At 48.3% G+C, this 18,008-nt stretch overlaps 3 protein-coding genes across 3 annotated transcripts; all 3 read left to right on the top strand.

Moving 5' to 3' along the window:
- Positions 1-3,715: 3,715 nt before the first annotated feature.
- EI90DRAFT_3021728 (uncharacterized protein) lies at positions 3,716-4,940 on the top strand (the record flags this gene model as incomplete). The annotated part of the gene is made up of 4 exons (XM_039057696.1): positions 3,716-4,085; positions 4,171-4,352; positions 4,578-4,715; positions 4,776-4,940. 4 exons carry the CDS (start codon positions 3,716-3,718, stop codon positions 4,938-4,940), a joined length of 855 nt encoding a protein of 284 aa, XP_038909006.1.
- Positions 4,941-6,659: 1,719 nt separating this feature from the next.
- On the top strand, positions 6,660-7,086 carry EI90DRAFT_3134822 (uncharacterized protein; the record flags this gene model as incomplete). Its single annotated transcript, XM_039064691.1, has 2 exons — positions 6,660-6,711; positions 6,761-7,086. The coding sequence occupies 2 exons, from the start codon at positions 6,660-6,662 to the stop codon at positions 7,084-7,086; spliced, it is 378 nt and encodes a 125-aa protein (XP_038909007.1).
- Positions 7,087-9,239: 2,153 nt separating this feature from the next.
- Positions 9,240-9,691, top strand: EI90DRAFT_2945663 (uncharacterized protein; the record flags this gene model as incomplete). The annotated part of the gene is made up of 3 exons (XM_039055327.1): positions 9,240-9,330; positions 9,388-9,425; positions 9,491-9,691. Coding segments are annotated over 3 exons (330 nt in total), but the record flags the coding sequence as incomplete, so codon positions are not given.
- Between the last annotated feature and the right edge of the window lie 8,317 nt (positions 9,692-18,008).

Raw genomic sequence — 18,008 nt, forward strand, 5'->3', positions numbered from 1 at the left:
AGTTCCTTGCATACAATATTGTGTGCAGGGCCTCAAGTTGGGGGAAGGTGTTTTCATGGGCACCTCAGTGGCATATTACCATGTGTCAGGGCCCAGCCTCGGACTCGGAGGCTCCCTGACCTCAACCCCCATCTAACCTGTCCTCACACTATGTAGGGCATGAGATGTATAGTAAAAAGGAAAGATAATATATACACTTGCCTATGCAGGGTGTGAGATGAGAAGAAGGGTAAAGGTCTCATCTCCCCGCATGGTTGCTATATAAAGGAATGGGTCACATGCCCACAACTATACAGCTCCTAGAGTTGTGCAGTGTGACCCGGAGGGAACATCCAGGTGGCAGTGCCCAGTAAGCGTGGGAACATTCTGGGCGAGTTGCTCACCCAGAACTGTGGCTGTGACCCGTGGGAACATTCTGGGCGAGCTGCTCGCTCAGAAAGTTCCCACGCTATCCCGTGCGCGCGCATGTACACAATGCACAAAGGCAACAACAAGGCAACAGTCAAAGAATAAAAGGGGGTAAAGTAGGTGGGGAGTCCGGGGCACCCTAAGGCAGGGTGCTGAACCCTGACACCATGTCACTTTCCCTTTTTTCGAGGGTAGAGTTATTGCCCTGGAGGAGGGTTTTCCACTGGTTTGTTCATCTGGACATCTGATTGCTGCATCAGATGCGATGATGTAGCCTGGGCTATGGTGTCGAGCTGTGGACTCAATGAGGTGGGTGCTTCCTGGGTGGGAGCAGGTTGTTGTGTTCCTGAGTCACTTGGCTCAGGTGTAGAATACAGTAAGTTTACCGTTCTTCCCATGGGGAAGGATGGTCGCTGGCTTGTTTGTCCAGCACGGAGACTTGCGTCTCTCTCTCAGTACTTGGAAGCTTTCACTTCCTGCCCTGCAGCTTTTGTGGCACGTTCCTCAGGAGTCCTGAGTGGTTTGAACTGGGACTTCACATAAGCAGCTTTGCCTAGACTTTCCCAGGAGATTTGTCCCCTGTTCTCTGGGGAATTGTAATCCTCCACAAGTTTTGCAATACTCGGGAGTTCCAAGAAATATTTCTTGGTTTCCTTCACTTTTTTGCAAAGGATTTTGTGTACCTTGCCGCTTTTAAAGGTGGCTTCAGCCTGTTCCTACCATTGTACAAATGCTTTTCCACTCATGCTTGTCCACCAAGCATATGTGGCATCATGCGCCACTTCTGACCCCACTGTTCTCCTCATGGGGAAGTTGGGGTCGATTGTTATGTCAATGGGAGCTTTGACTTTGCCAAACTTGTTGAGTTCGGTGGTCTCTGTCAGAGACCAGGTTGAGACGAGGGAAAGTCTCCATGGCGGAGGGCTTCGGCCTCAGCGACTTATGCCAGGAGCGCTGTGCCAAGTAACACGTCCGTGCCCTAACTTACTAACTGGCAACCAGAACTGAAGGGGGGTAAACTCTAGTCGATTTTATTACTGAAGTGTAACCTATGTACAAGTTGGATATATATATAGTTACAGCAAAGACGGGTCCGCAAATGGCAGAGCCAAGCAGAGCAGAACTAACGGGGTTAAACATTAGCCGACTGAATATTACCGACGAGTCAGGTTACAGGGTTAACGGAAAGGCAGGCGATAACCCAGAAATGGAAAGGAGGGATAGGCCCGAAGGTGGGCTCTGCAGGGCAGGCGAGTGTATTGCCCAGTGGAGGCGGGAGTGCGCTAGTGGATGTCAGAGCTGTCCGGAAGTCTTCGGGGCTCCATACTTAGGGAGGCATAGGTAATAAATTGAAAGGAGGGGGTGGTGACCATTGAGGGGTACCGAGGGGATTGTGGAATACGGGAGCTCTGAGGTTAGTGAAGAAGGAGCGGAGGTAGACCGGAGGGATCGGAGGGACCGGGAGTCGTTGGCTGGAATACAGTGTCTGTGAGAATAAAAGCAAGTGGATATCCTCACTTGCTTAAATCCTCCTATGCACCTGCCTTTTCTATTCAATCCTACTATGACAATAGTGCAAGTGGACATCTTCACTTGCTAGCCATGAGAAAAAAAGCAAGTGGACATTGTCACTTGCTAGCCATGAGAAAAAAAGCAAGTGAACATCTTCACTTGCTGCCATGAGAAAAAAAGCAAGTGGACATTGTCACTTGCTGCCATGAGAAAAAAGCAAGTGGACATCTCCACTTGCCTGCCATTGTAACTGGGCAAAAGAGCTGCCCAGGCAAGAGAGTAGGGACCTGGGGGTAGTGTCTGAGTCGGGTTGGAAGATGGGAAAGGATGGGTGGCAACAGTGCCGATACTGTGCCGTGGTCTGGGTGCTAGAAAATAATCAATAAAATCTCACTAATCATGTACTCACTCCTGGTCCTTCTTGGACAGTCGTCAGGAGGCTCTTTAACGTATGGAGGGATCGCTCAACACCACATTCTTTGTAGCACAGAAGAGGGGTCCAACCATGTAAATACAAGATAAACTGGGCATATTTATAGAAAAAAAGGGAAATCAGAACAAAAAATAAGAGAAATAGGCGATAGATGGTGGCAATGGGAACAGGAAGAATGTTAGCAGCTTGGATAAAGAACAATAAGGCAAAAGAAGTGGACACAAGGTGACAATGAAATTAATAAATGAACCCATGACATCAATATCAACCATTAATCTCGCTTCTCCACCGCGTATCTGTCGTCCTAACTCCCGTCCTGTTATTCCATCCTCTTCTCCTGATCCGTCGCTGTCCATCGAGCTCAAAATCATGTGAATTGGTAGAGATTTGGGGGAGATATGGGGAAAATGGTTGATAACCATGGATTTTGGGGAAGTGGCAATATGAGTCTTGAGAAAAAAGCATGGAAAAAATTGGAAAAAAAAAGTTAAAATGTGTTGTGGGTGTTGGGATTGTGTTGTATGCTTGAGGGTGCTCGTTGGAGCCTCGAAAAATGTGTTTCTGGCCTTGTTTGTGTGGTACTTGCTGTGCCCTCCTACACTGTGAGAAAAAAAGCAAGTGGACATCCTCACTTGCTAGCGGTGAGAAAAAAATCCTACTATGCCATTCAATCCTACTATGATGGTAGTCGAGCCACTTGACTTTCAGAACCAATTCAGTCCTTTCCATTCAATCCTACTATGCCGTGGGAATTTTAAAATCAATTCAGATCATAGTAGACCTACTATGATGGTAGTAGATCCCTTGCACTCTTGACATTGCAATGCTAAATACATGTACCCATTTGCACCAATTCAGCGGCACTGTTGCCTTGGATGATATTCAACCATAAGACTATCATATAAGTTGTTACAGTGCAATGTACACCTAAACTAACTAATATATTGTCATTGTGGCCTTGATGATTGCTTAAGTAATCTCACAGTGCCAAGGGAATAATTTGCATTCCTAATTGCTTCACCCTGGAACTATGCTTCCAGAGTCGGGTTTGGAATCAAGAAGACCATTTGACTCATTTCAGGTGCCATCAGACATTCAGATATTGCATGAAGTGAGTTGTTTTTTTTTCTCTGCTGTGCAGCTGTGTTGACAGAAAATTGTGAAAGGAGCTCACTGAAAAGGATTCAACAGTTGAAGGCCCAAGTAGTTAACATTTCAAGGACAAAAGGCATTCCCAGCAAAACACCAAAGCGCCAGTCATGAAGTCCAAAAACAAAAGGGGAACTGGATGCCTGTGCTTTGACACACCTCTATTCCCTTACTGTTAACCCATTCCTCACAGCACACCTATTGTTGATGACCATGAGTGCTGACTCTTGTTGGGATGTTGAAAGATGGTGGGACAATGCTTTCATGCAAGAAGGCCATTTACACCAGTTTCTTGGATGGTGGAGAATGCCAGAAACTATCAAGACCAACATTGATGAGCTGGCAATCCACCAATCAGTGTGTAGTTTTCCTTGGATGGAGGAACTAACAGACTTGATGAAGATCCACCAAGCAGCTGGAGGAATGCAATGGGCCATCAGATTCCAGATGAGTAGCCCCAAAAAAATTGCATTGGTTTTCCTGTTCTGGCGCCCCGATGCCAACTGTAAACTGCACTCCTGCAAGGGGGCAGTGGAGTGCCTGATGGACATAGAAGATATCCCATCAACCCTCTCCTCCATATGTGAGAGGATGAACCAAGGCACTGGATGTTCCCGTCTCTTTACATCCTTTGTGTAAGTCAGTTTATGTGACTTCATCTCACCAAGGGCTAACAATTACTCAATTACAGAGTCTTGCTGTGATCCTCTTTGCTGGAAAAGTTGCAGAGGTGGATGATGAAAAAAATGTTATCAGGTCATGTTGGGATGTCAGTGCAGCAAACTGTACTGAAAAACTCTACAACATCAGGGAAGTTACTCCTGGACTTATTGCTCTTGCTGCCATTTTGGTGAGTATTTTATCTGATAATTTCCTATTGTTGCTAATGCACAACACTGTCAAAGGCCTGGAGACTTTTGCTACCTCCTGAAGATCGGCATCAAGATGAAGACTGATTTCACTTCTGGAGGAAATGTATTTTCACAGCCACAGATGCAGAGAAAAATACCCAGAGGGGATACCAAGGCCCTTCCATGGGACAATGTCTCAACTGAATGAATGGCTATTTGGGCAGGCTGCCAGACCACGCAGGAATGCGTTGGAACATACACCAGTGTCGCAAGTGGACCTAGGCACTGAATCTGACCTTTCAGCAGAACAGGAGTTCTTCAAGGAATTCAAGGTGGTTGTAACGACTAAGTTAAATGTTGATGTGAGTCTATTATACTGTGCCCCTTAGTCACTATGACAAGACAGACTGAATCATCAACAGGGTGGAACTCTAAGTCCAGAAATGGTTCCCCATGTGCAACATCAAGTCAAGGAGCAATTTTCCAATGACAGCCATGCCACAGTGGCCACCAAGATCACAGCTACATTCCCAGCTGCAGAACCACCTATAGGCCCTGCTGCAACCGCTGCAGTGCTAACCCAGTGACAAACATGGAAAGTGTGCTGCCAAGTGGTGTGTTGTTGGTTCCACAGGCCCCACAGAAGAGACAGTGCAGAGCACAGAAGAGCCAGGCCAAGGGGCCTGTTCTCAAGAGCTGATGTGTCAGTGGCCTCATGGAAGAAGCTGATATTCCCACTCCTGAGATTCCCTCAGCTTCACCTGCTCAGGGAAACGAGTCCAAAAATGGCAGAGTGGAAGGACATGCCAATTGAAGCCATAGTATTTATTAATTGTAGCTAAGCACTTCAGTAGTCAAAAGATATCAAGCTGACAGAGCACCCTTGCAATTATCCCAACATACCACTGCAGCGAGCCCATTGACGCCGAGGTTGCTGATCTGGAACCAATTCATTTCTGCACTTATATAATTGACAGAACAGGCATTGCCATTGCCATTCTTAGGATCAAGTGAGGCAGTGCATGAGGGAAGAGGATCAATGTCATATCCGTGCATACCCGACCCCGACCCCGACCCGACTTCCGGACCTCCACCCTCTTCACCTCCAGAGTCATAACCTACCGCTGCCGTTCCGATACTCACCTTCGGTCTTGGCAACACACCTCCCCTTACCTCTCCGACCCTATCTCCGTCCGCTCCGATACTCATCTCGGACCGAACACCGCCCCACTCGCCACCCTCCTACTACTCTGCTCCCCCTTCACAACACCTCCACCCTCCCGTCATCCCCCGTCCGCTCCGATACTCACCTTTGGACCTGACTACTCTCCTTTCCGCCACTCCTTCTTCCCTTACCTGTCCCCTCTCTCCTCCCTCCGTTACTCCTCCGCCACCCTTCCGCCAAGTTATGACCGTCCACCGCTGTTCCGTACTTCGCGACCGTCCACCGCTGTTCCGTACTTCGCACTCGGACACCGCTCGTACCTTACTCCGAGCTTCCGTCATAGTCCCTACCTCGGACTTTGACTCCACCTCGGTCTTAGTCCATTGCATTGGTGACCTCATACTACGTGAACACCATTGCCAATATCCCTCGGACTTTCAACCCCGCCTCCGTAACCTCCGAACCTCCGCAACCCCCGAGCTTCGCGGATCGCCTTCGGCACTCTCGCCGCTTGTAATGTATTCCTCGCGTTTTCCCCTCATCCCTATTTGGACTACTGCTTCTTCCTATTCTAGCCAGTTAGTCATCATCCCCACTTCCCCTCATCCTCCTGCCCCTCTGGGCCTCGCCCTCCCTACCTTTTGGACGTATCACAGGTCCTGCCTTATGACCTTCGGTACCGCTCCGCTCCCTCTACCCTTTGTTCCCGTTCGGACGTCTTCGTTCCGATTTGGTCACCCTTTGTTCTCCTTGTGCTTTTGCCCCTTCCATTATATATATCGGCGCTTGTACATACTCGTCTTGGTTTCAGTCCGAAATCGACCTGAAATGCCCCCTAGAGACTTCCTGCTCACCTACTGTAAAATTAAGGACCAAATGGACAAACAGCAATGGCACAGCGCTCCGCTTGAGTCGCTGAGGCCAAGGTCCCTCCACGCTAAGTCTCCGATTCCACTCCGGAGTCGTCCGTTTCCGCCCATTCTAACAATCAACAGCATCTCTGGAATGCTATAAAGAGATCAAGAGAGCCAATTTCCCATCAGGAACCCACAGAACTAGTTCAAGTAAGATATTGCTGAAAGGATTTAACAACTTTGGGTGTCCCCAGGATCATTCAGAATCTACAGTCACTGTGGAGAACATGGATGCCGGCACATCTGAACCATCCATGCCTGCACTTGGGCCACATCACAGTATGTGCCCTGTCTCTTTGATGTCCTTATTCATTTTTTTCCCCTTCAGATACTTCTCCTGCTGATCCTGACCTCAAGATTTTTGTTCGACCCCATCCTAAAACTCAAATGCCTGTTTTATTCTCATCTGCTCCAACACCCGTTACATCTGACATTGAACCATACCGTCCATTCTCCACCAAAGAAGACTTTGAGTTTGCAGACATCTGTGTTAGGAACAATGTAAAGAATGAGGTAATCGACTCCCTCCTTCAGCAACATGCAAGGATCCCAACATCACCAATAACGCTGAAAAACCATCAAGAATTATTCCAAATTCTAGACCGAGCACCAAATGCCCCAATGTGTCAGAGATCTGGATTATTGTCGGAGTGAGGAATATTGTCAGAGTCGGGCAGACTGTCAGAAGACAGACTGAAGACGGAATGGGTTTCTGTCTGAGTCGGGGTCGGAGATTGTGGCAGAGGTCTGTTGGAGCACGTGTGCGGATATGCGGGCGGAAATATGCGGCGCGTCCAGAAGTGCTGTTCAAGGTTAGCAGAGTGGGATCGTGGCCTCAGCGACTCAGGTGGAGCGCTGTGCCCTGAGCTTGACGTTTGGGGGAGATCCCATATTTACAGACTGACACTTACAGCGGACTTCAAACAAGACTTGCGGGCGGAGCGGACCTATAGGAGGAGCGTGGACTCCACGAGCACGGACTCAGAGGGGGGAAGCCCCCTGTGCAGAAGGAGAGACTCAGACCAGACAGGGGGGTACTCTAGTTGATTTCAGACTGAGGTCCCCAAAAGTATTTACAAGGTAAATAAATAGGCAAGAGGGAATATAGAAAAGCCGGTCAGTCCGGCGCGGTCCGGCGTGGAGATAAGCGGGGATTGTCAAACTAAATAAGGACAAGAGCCCGGGAACTGAAAACGAGGAACAGATCAATAAACAATAAGTGGCAAGGGTTATTGATGAATAACTGAATGAGATCAATAACCTAGTGCCAATAAGGAGGGGATCAAATGCCGATATTGGCAGGGAAGCAAACAATAAATGGCACTCGGCAAGGAATGAATGATAAGCTGCCAAGTGACAAATGGCCAGAGGAAAAGCGGAGGTCAGCGCGCGGCGCCGATACAAGTCCGCAAATAAGCGGGGTCGGTGCGGTGCCGACACAAGTCCGCAAACAGAGGTTGATCTGCCAGCACTGTCACACAAGGACAGCATGAAGGCCAACAGAGGTACAGAGGGGAGTGGGAGTGTTGACCTGACCAGAGGTGTCAAGGGCAACCAGAGGTGGCCAGAAGGTGCAGAGATGGGCAGAGGGTGTGGAGTGGGCAGAGGGTGCGGAATGCACGGAAGCGGGGCATGGCTGTGACCACATAGCGGGAAGCGATGAGTGTGGTTCGGATGGAGACAAGGCAGGCATGACTGAATGCCGGGAGCGCCAAGGGCTCAGGAACTGGAGGTAAGGTCGGAATACCGGCAGGGTCTAGGTTCTGATTATTGGTCAAGTCTCACGCAGTAAGGCAGGGGGCCAGACATGGGGTTGGGGGCTGGTTAGGATGGGTTTCGGGTCGGCGGATTCGCCTATTGGCATTGATTCGCCGCTGACAGAGCCTCGGGATTTGTCGGTCATGACACAATGGTGGTAAGTGCAATGCTAGTACAATTATTGGTAGTTGTAGCTAATGCCTCATCAAGTTTGGGATGGTCACCATCGAACATCAACTGCAAACCCTCTACAGAAAAGTCAAAGTGTTCCACAAATCAATCCTTGACTGGGTTGTGGAGTTGCTGCAAGACCGCTTCATATGTCCACTGGTTCATTGGCACCCAGAGCAGCATTACTTCAGGCGTCCAGATGGCTTGTGGGTATGGCACTTTGGGGAGCCATGGACAGGAGATGACTTTTGGGCTGCCTGGTGTCAGGGACAGCTCCGAAAGCGGTGAGGTCCCGGGGTGCGGGACTTGGGGGGACGGATAGCGGCTATGCGTAGCGGCGATCCCGTCGCGGGGTGAGCGTCCCCGACCACTTAGTCTGAAGTGGAAATGTGAGTTATCATTAAAAGGGAAGGCTACACTACTTGCCTGAAGTGGAAATGTGAGAAGAAGGCTACTTCTCCGGTTCCCACTCCAGGTGTTATTATATACAAGCGGGAATGGTCACGTGGGGTGCGCCATGTCACCCTTGCACACAGCCATGGCTCTCCGGGTGCTTCTGCGGAAGATCCCAAGAGGGCCCACTGTGGGTGCAAGGCGGGTGCAGCGGCGGTGGCAGTGGTATAGGGATGTAAGATACAGGAGGGGAGATGGGCGTGTGCGCCGGTGATACATTGAGCAGGGGGAAAGGTGGTCCATGTAAGAGAAAGAGGGAAAGAAAGAAAGGAGGAAAGGGGAACAGGAGAAAGGAAGAGGGAAAGGAAGGAGAGGCGGTGCGGAGCGGGGATTGGGCGGGGCATGTCGGGGCATGCCCTGACACCTGGGTATTTTTTTCCCCTAGTTTATTCTAGCCAGCTAACCTGTTCTGATAGGATGCTATCCTTGAAAGTACAAATGGAATCAACAACTGTCCACTTGGCATATATATCTATGCAGACAAATCAAAACTCTCCTCCTTTGGCTCTGTCAATGGTTACCCAGTTATTGCATGACTAGCAAATCTCCCTCGATCTACAAGAAACACTCGAGGAGTTGGTGGTGGATGCTTGGTTGGGTGGCTGCCAGATGTATGCACACTTAAACCATTTTTCCTCTAATTTTTCTCTAATCAAAGCTCAATAATTCTAATGAGATTCATGAAAATGGTGTGGAAAGCTGTGACAGACATTGGGCTGAGTTCCAGGCACAGATTTATCAACAGGTCATGGCTGAAATACTCCAATCACTGTGTCGACCAGGTGCATATGGGAAAAATGTAGTGTGTGCAGATGGGATAACGAGACGGATTTTCCCCTTTGTCTTTGGACTAATTGCAGACAACCAAGAAATGTGAGTTATACTATCTTGTTAATAGTCCTGCCAGTTTAGCTATTACAGATGGAGTATGTTAGCAATGCAGGGCAGTCAATCGATGATGCCATGTCCTGTCTGTCTTATACCCAGGGATAGGTTAGACCGGCTTGATCTGGTCTTTGAGAGATGCTCGAAGGTTCAAACACGCAACATTATTAATTCAGCTGCAACTATGGCAAGTAGGGGGGGTGCAGAGGAACTTCTGAAGTCACAGGGACTCAGATCACATGAGGTAAGGTCTGTACTCTCAGAATCATAATTGTTGGCTCAACTCATGGGCCAAAGAGTGCTTTTTCAGCTCTACCCAACTGTGACCCCCATTGGTCTGTTACATTCGATGTTTTGCATACATGGCTTGAGGGCATCTGGGGGGACCATATGTTTGCAATGATCAGAGGTGTTGTCCCTCTCCTTGGAAGGGACATTGTTGGGCAGTTTGAAATGATGCAAGTTTAAATTACCCCCAAATTCATTCCATCTCTCAATCTTCTCTATTAGGTTATCCTCACTTCCGTGATGGAAGGGCCTCAATTCATTCCCCTCAGGCATCCTTAGCCAGAGTTTCAATGATGGAACTGCAAAGGACCATATTCTCCCAGTAAGGAATTAGTTTCTATATTGCATTTATGTAGTATTTGCTCATCAGAATCATAGGTCATCTTGCATGCAATGCATGCGTTGAATCCTGATCTACTCAACCTAATATGTTGTGTACGAAACATGGCGGTAATAAATATCTTATTCCAATGTGAGATTCTAGACAACGATAGGATTGCACTTGGACAAGCAACACTCCAAGAGCTTCAGCAATTGACTGAGGTGTGATTCACTCCATTGCACTAATTACTGATCCTAAATTTTCCAAAAAGAGAGAACTTCTGCCCATGGCACTTATTGTTCAATCTGAGGATCTCCAAGAGAAGATGGGAAGCAAATGGGCAGTCGATGGACAGAAATCCTGGTCATTCCCCAAATGCAGCATAGTTTCTTGTCATTCAAAGCCAAAGGAGTGCCTGCAAATTCAAGCACCAAACCAAACAAAAGGGAGCACAAATTTTTTCACAATAATTTTCAGGTGGGCAACTTCAAGAATACTGCTGAGCAAGTTCGTACATTCCATTTAAACTGTGCTGGCAATAACATTTGAAATAGGTTACCACCCAAACACAGCGAGTCCAAATCCTGGACCTTATCCATCAAGACATCATGCCACTAGCGCTGGTGACTCATCCACACCCGATGTACTCAGCAGCTCCACAGACAAACCACACACCCCCAATACCAATCAGCACAGAGTTTCAAAGGACACTAAGTGCTTGATCTCATTCATTGAACAATCCCACCTGGGTGAACCTAGCTATCTTGGTTTGACTCTGAAGTTCCGAAATTTCCTTCTGTCAAAAACCTGGATTGTAGGGGAAAATGCGTGAGTCCGAATGCAGGCAGGGCTCAACTAGAGGGGGATCCGAGAGCTCCAGTAGTGGACCGAAGCTTCTCCAGGAAGCCCGGTTCTGCTGGATGGTACAAGAGGCTCTAAGGAGGATGTGGCCTCAGCGACTCGGAGGGAGCGCTGTGCCTCTGTTATGTCTCAGTTAGTCCTTGTATTTCTTATGTCTGAGGTATCTTGTAGAAAGGGAATGGGATTCACTCAGAGGGACTTTGGGTAGCATTTTTAGTCGAGATTAGAACTGAGGAACTACAGGTTCTAATCTATGGGTATTTATAAGGGGGAATGGAAAGGACTTAGTCAAAGTCCGAATGATAATAGAAAAACACCGAAAGGTGCCGAATGATATCTTTAACAGGGAACCGAGGTGTCAGATCAAGGAGGGTGGAGTAAGAGGCCGGAAAATGAATAGGAACGAGAAATGGGTAAGGGGGGTTAGCTGACTGAATGGTAAGAAGAAGATAGTTGTGCTAAGAATGGAAGGTGACTAATAAGTGATGACGTTGTAACAGGTCTATCACCACTAGACTCGAGACAGAAGAGAGGGGGAGGGTTGGAGTGGTCGCTTGCACAGGTTTGTTTGACTGGGAGTGGATTCCGCTACTCCTCACTGTCTAGCTAACTATACAGCTGGTCATGGTATCATGGAAGAGTCCGAAAATGACAAATATGCAGGAGAGAACATTGGCTAAGGGTGGTAGAATCGCGGGATTTGGCTTGTTTATGGTACACCAGCAAATCCCCGTTACAACGTGAGTGAGGTCACCGAAGGATGCGGGTAGCTCCGAAAGCGGAGTTGCATATCCAAAGGATGTTGGGTGACTCCAATAAATGAAATGGGTGGAGAAATGGTTTAAGGGTATGTCACAGGATGTCGGAGGTCCGTCTGGATATTGGAGCAAATCTGGAGTCTCCGAATGTTCTGACTCGGGACCAAGCTTCCAGGATGGGAGTGGCCAAGGTTCGGTGTGCCGCAACCAGACCGGAGCTGAGACAGTCAGGAGGGAAGGTGACTTGGGGAGTGAGGAGGCATGGTGTAGGGGATGGTGAAGTTGTTAGGAAGGTGTGGTGTAGTGGGAGTGTGCGGGGTCGGGATTCCGGGATATGACACCTTCATACCAATTATGGACTACATAACATTGATGGATCTGAGGTGAATTGGGTATGTTGACTCATTGCAGTGCACATCAGATGAGCATCATTATCCTGGCTTCTCATTGTCTCACTTGAGGGGATTCTACGGCACTACTACAAGATCAATATCAATCTTTCGATGATGGAAGTTGGGGTGAAGAATTTGTATGGACAAACAAGATCTTCCATGGGTATCATAGAGATGATGCCATAATGATGCAGGATGTATCTGGGGGTATGACCTTTGCTCGAGTCCATGCACTACTTGAAATAGCTGTGGGACCCTCTCAGCATCTCATCGCGTTGGTGTCGGACTGTCAGGGACAGCTCCGAAAGCGGCAAGGTCCCAGCGCAAGGGACTCGATGGGACAGATGTCGGCTATGTGTAGCGGCGGTCCCATTGCGGGGTGAGCGTCCCCAACCACTTAGTCTGAAGTGGGAAGTTGTGATTATCATTAAAAGGGAAAAGCTATGGTACTTACCTGAAGTGGGAAGTTGAGAAGAAGGCTGCTTCTTCTGTTCCCACCCCAGGCACTATTATATACATGCGGCCAGGGTCACGTGGAGGAAGCCACATCATCTCCGCACACAGCCGCACCTCCCTGGGTGTCTCCGCGGGAGATCCTGGAGGTGGCCGCTCAGTAGGCGGGAGTGTGCGTGGCGTGTGTGGTGATCAGGGGGGTGGGGTCAGGTATGTAGTAGTACATGGAGAAAGGGAAATCGACTGTAGAATAGAAATAGAAATAGAGATAGAGAGCAGGGGGAAAATGGGGGAGGGGAGATGGGGAGTGATAACAGGGTAGTGCGGTACGGCGCGGGGTGTGGCGCGGGGTCAGGTGGGTGTGCCCTGACACGTCCACATGGCTTCACTCTCTGAGTATACAGCACAAGACCAAGCTACTGGATTCACACTGTTCTGACTTGATAACACCCAAAATTCGCATTTTGTGCCAGTGATGGACTTCACTCAGTGGGCATTTTTGGCCCCTACATCTGACCCACAGTGGGCTTTTCACTATTTACTTAATGATGTCATTGATACAGACATGTTTTTCCACTTGAACAGCTGGTATCCGCCAGCATGTAGTATTTTGGGTCCCTCTGACAACTAATTTGCCTGAGTCAGAACACCATAATGTACAATATCCACATCTCCAGCCCCTGGCATTGGCCCATGGTGTGATTGACCATCTTGGTATGGAAATTCGACATTACAATGTGTCTAGGTATTTATGATTCAAATCTTGCATCAAGTGTTGGAATGGACCAATAAAGCATTGAAACACATTGAGAGCCTCTTAACACATTAAAACAAAATTCCAGGTTTTCCAACACTGACATTGCAAGAGGGCTAGCAGCTCTCTATGCTGACTAAGCTCATGGGGTCAAACTCTCCAAAACTCCTACTTTCTCTCTAGACTTTGCTTAACTCTCAATCCTTAACTCCGTCATGGGTTCTCCAGGATTTCTGCAAGGTCTGGGCTCAACTAATCTACTACCCACTCATTGTGGGCTAGACAGTTGCCCTTATTCCTACTGTTGGATTCCTAGCACTCACTCCAACTCTGGCATGTCCTAGCACCTTAGAGAAAATTGGGGGAGGGGAGAACTTCTTTTCAAAATCCGGTATGTACAGGATTATACCTAATAATTATTTTTAAGAAGAATAGATGGGGAATATTGGTGCCATACCGCATCTGCATACCTTATTAGGCAAAATAATAAAAAAGGGTAACAGTAACAATGAAAGAATATCAATCAATAACTAAAATGATGGTGAAATATAAAAATATAAGAAAATAAGCGATTTCTCAACAGATTTACGGAATTAAGAGCCAAAATTGGAAATGAAGCAGGAGATAACTCTCACACAGCCGATAAGCATTTTTACCAATTTATTAGATGCCGTGGGAACGAGTGAGGCAGGAATTCTGGGTTGCTGCTTGAGATTCCCACGCCCACACATGCCTGTGCCTAACTTGCCCAACATAGAACTCCATCAATCCTCCACTGATTGGGACATTCTTGATATTGTTGGAATCATAGGAATTAGCCCTATTTTTGGATACCAAATCTGTACTGAGTTGTTGCATGAATGGAAGTAGATTTCTGAATGTTGGAAGCGGGTATCTGAGCAGGCTCTGTGTGTGGGCGATTATCCTGCCTACAACATGGCACCTTCACATGACCCATTCCCACTTGTATATAAACTGAGCCGAAGCAGAACCGAAGAAGTAACCTTCCTCTCATTCCTGCTTCAGCCTAAGAAGTCTTCCCACTACTCCGCTGCCACCCAGGCTGCTACCCCCACCTCTCCTGCACTGTCCCTGACACAGGCTTGCTGATGGGGGTGGATGGGGAAGTGGTGTCCATGGAGGTTTTCAGATTGGTTTCATGGTCAAATCTTACCCCATTGGCCTCATTCTTGCTTTAATTGATGCTGTCATATCCGTGCATACCCGATCCTGACCCGACTCCCAGACCTCCTCCTTCACCACCTCTGGAGTCCTACCCTACCACTGTCTGTTCCGATATTCACCTTCGGTCCTGACACCACACCCCCTCTCACTCCTCATGCCACCTCCACTCCTCCGTTCCTTCTCCTGTCCTATCTCCATCCGCTCCGATACTCACCTCGGACCGAACACCACTCCTCTCGACACCCTCCTCCTACTCCTCCTCCCACTCCTCCGCTTCCTCCTCACAACACCTCCACCCTTCCGTCATTCTCCTACCCTTTGCCCGTCCACTCTGATACTCACCTTTCCTCTCCTCCACACCTTTCCTCTTTCCTCTTTCCTCTCTCTTCCCTCTGGCCCTCTTCCGCTGACCTCCTGCCAAGTTATGACCTTCCACCACTGTCCCATACCTTGTACTTGGACACCGCTCGTACCTTCGCTCCAAGTCTCCATCATAGTTCCTACCTTGGACTTTGACTCCACCTCAGCTTTAGTCCATTGCATTGGTGACCTCATACTATGTAAACACCATTGCCAATATTCCTCGGACTTTCAACCCCGCCTCCATAACCTCTGTAAGCTCCGCAACCTCCGAGCTCCATGGATCATCTTTGGCACTTTCACCGTTTGTAATGTATCTTTCATGTTTTCCCCTCATCCCTATTTGGACTGCTGCTTCTTCCCATTCTAGCCAGTTAGTCATCATCCCCACTTCCCCTCATCCTCCTTGTCATATCCATCCCCGGCCATCGACTTCCGGTCCCTCCAATCCCTCCCGTCTACCTCCGCTCCTTCCTCACTAAACCTCAGAGCTCCCGTATTCCGCAATCCTCTCGGTACCCCTCGATGGTCACCACCCCCTCCTTTCAATTTATTCCCTAAGTACGGAGCCCCGAAGACTTCCGGACAGCTCCGACGTCCGCTAGCGCACTCCCACCTCCGTTGGGCAATACACTCGCCTGCCCTGCAGAGCCCACCTTCGGGCCTATCCCTCCTTTCCGTTTCTGGGTTATCGCCTGCCTTTCCGCTAACCCCAAATGTTTAACCCCGTTAACTCCGCTCCGTTCGGCTCCACCATTTGCGGACCCGTCTTCGCTGTAACCATATATATATCCAACTTGTACCTAGGTTACACTCCAGTAATAAAATGGACTAGAGTTACCCCCCTTCAGTTCTGATTGCCAGTCAGTAAGTTAGGGCACGGACGTGTCACTAGGCACAGCGCTCTTGGCATAAGTCGCTGAGGCCAAAGCCCTCCGCCACGGAGACTCTCCCTCGTCTCGAATCTGGTCTCTGACACTCCTGCCCCTCTGGGCTTCGCCCTCCTTACCTCCTTTCGGATGTACCACAGGTTCTGCCCTATGACCTTCAGTACCGCTCCACTTCTGTCATCCCTTTGTTCCCATTGGAACCCCCTTTGTTTCCCTGTGCTTTCGCCCTCTCCATTATATATATCGGTGCTTGTACATACTCGTTTTAAGCCTTAGTCTAAAATTGACCTGAAATGCCCCCTAGAGACTTCCTGCTCGCCTACTAAATTAAGGACCGCTTCTAACAGATGCTAAGCTTGAAGTATTTTTCTTAATTTTCTATCTTGGCATTTGTTTATGTAGTCATGAAAATTCATAAAATTTGTTAAAATTCATTAAAATTCAAACTCTGCTATCCTTTCATTTCTACTTGTCATACAAGGGTTTTGTAATTTTCTGGCATATTACCATGATGTGGTTTCATAGAGTGACCATTATTTCTCCTACAATGGTGGGAATGGAAGTGAAGTGGATGAGTGGGATGGGCTTGGATGGCCTATAGCAATGTCTGTGGTAGTGGTGTGGTAATCCAGGGTCAGGATTCCCAGATGTGACACTAATTGTCATATCCATCTATGGCCATCGTCCTCCACTACCTCGATCCTTCCAGATTACCTCCACCCCTTTGTCACTAACCTTGGAGCCTCCATATTCTGCAATCACCTCCGACTCCCTCCATGGTCACCACCCTGTCAATTCAATATATTACCTACACCTCCCTAAGTATGGAACCCCAAAGGCCTACAGACAGCTCCAACGTCCACTAGTGCACTCCCACCCCCACTGGGCAATTCACTTGCTTGCCCTGCAAGCCTACCTTTGGGCCTATCCCTCCTTTCCATTTCTGGGTTATAGCCTGCCCCTCTGCTAACCCCATAACCTCACTTGTCAGTAATATTCAGTCAGCTAACATTTAACTCCATTAGCTCCACTCTGCTCCACTCCACCTCCACTCCACTCCACCCCGCCATTCATGGGCCTGCCCTCACTGTAATATATACATAACTTGTAGATAGGTTACACCCTAGTGATAAAATCTACTAGAGTTATTCCCCCTTTTTAGTTCTCACTGCCAGTAAGTAAATTAGGGCACAGATGTGTAACTTGGCACAGCACTCCTGGTCTGAGTCGCTGAGGCTCTGCCATGGAGACATATCCTTTGTCTAGCATCCAGTCTCTAACACTAATCTCCCTTACAGTATTGCTTGCAAAGGGAAACTGATTTATTTGACAGTGGAAACAGAATTATGAGACAAGGAGAAAAGAACAGGAGTTATCAAACAAAGAGAAAGTCGACCATCTGAAGAAGTGGAACAATCCTTACAGTTTGCGTCTACATTTTGCAGCAGGCAACTGTGTTTCCTGGTCCATGCTACCATCAACAGAGTGCTTCCTCTTCAACCTCTGCATTGCTGCCCTGCTGCTTCCTGTCTTCCCCTTCCTCTGGTCATTAGATATTGGCTGGCTGCCAGAAGCTGTGGAAGTAGAAATGGGTGTTAAGGATGAGGGGCAATGTGTAGCCTGGAATGAAGAATGGGCTTTGCCATATATGGGCTCCAGATCTTGAGGGCGAGTCTCACAATCTTGATAGAAGACACCTTTGTCAGAGAACATTGCAAATACCATCCTACCATCACCTTCCCAACCCCCAGCATCATGTTCAAAGGCAGCCCCTCTGATAAAGAAGAGGTCACTGGGATGAGAGGGAAAGGAATAACCCAGCTCAGGAAAATGAAGCTCTCCACCCTCATATTTGCCAAACACAGCAATGGCATCAAAGCAAGACCAACAAGATTCTTGATCCTTACATCAGCAAAAAATTGTTAGGCTCCTGAGTGCTCCAGAGTATCGAGAGCACTGGGAGAATCAGGAGGAGATTGGCCGGTCCAGGAACAGCCCATTTCCTCCGGAGTTGGCTAGGTACTCCAGGGCACTCCCAGGAGGACC

This window comes from Cantharellus anzutake (assembly GCF_015039405.1).
Source record: "Cantharellus anzutake strain C23 chromosome Unknown EI90scaffold_126, whole genome shotgun sequence".
Taxonomy (NCBI): Eukaryota; Fungi; Basidiomycota; class Agaricomycetes; order Cantharellales; family Hydnaceae; genus Cantharellus; species Cantharellus anzutake.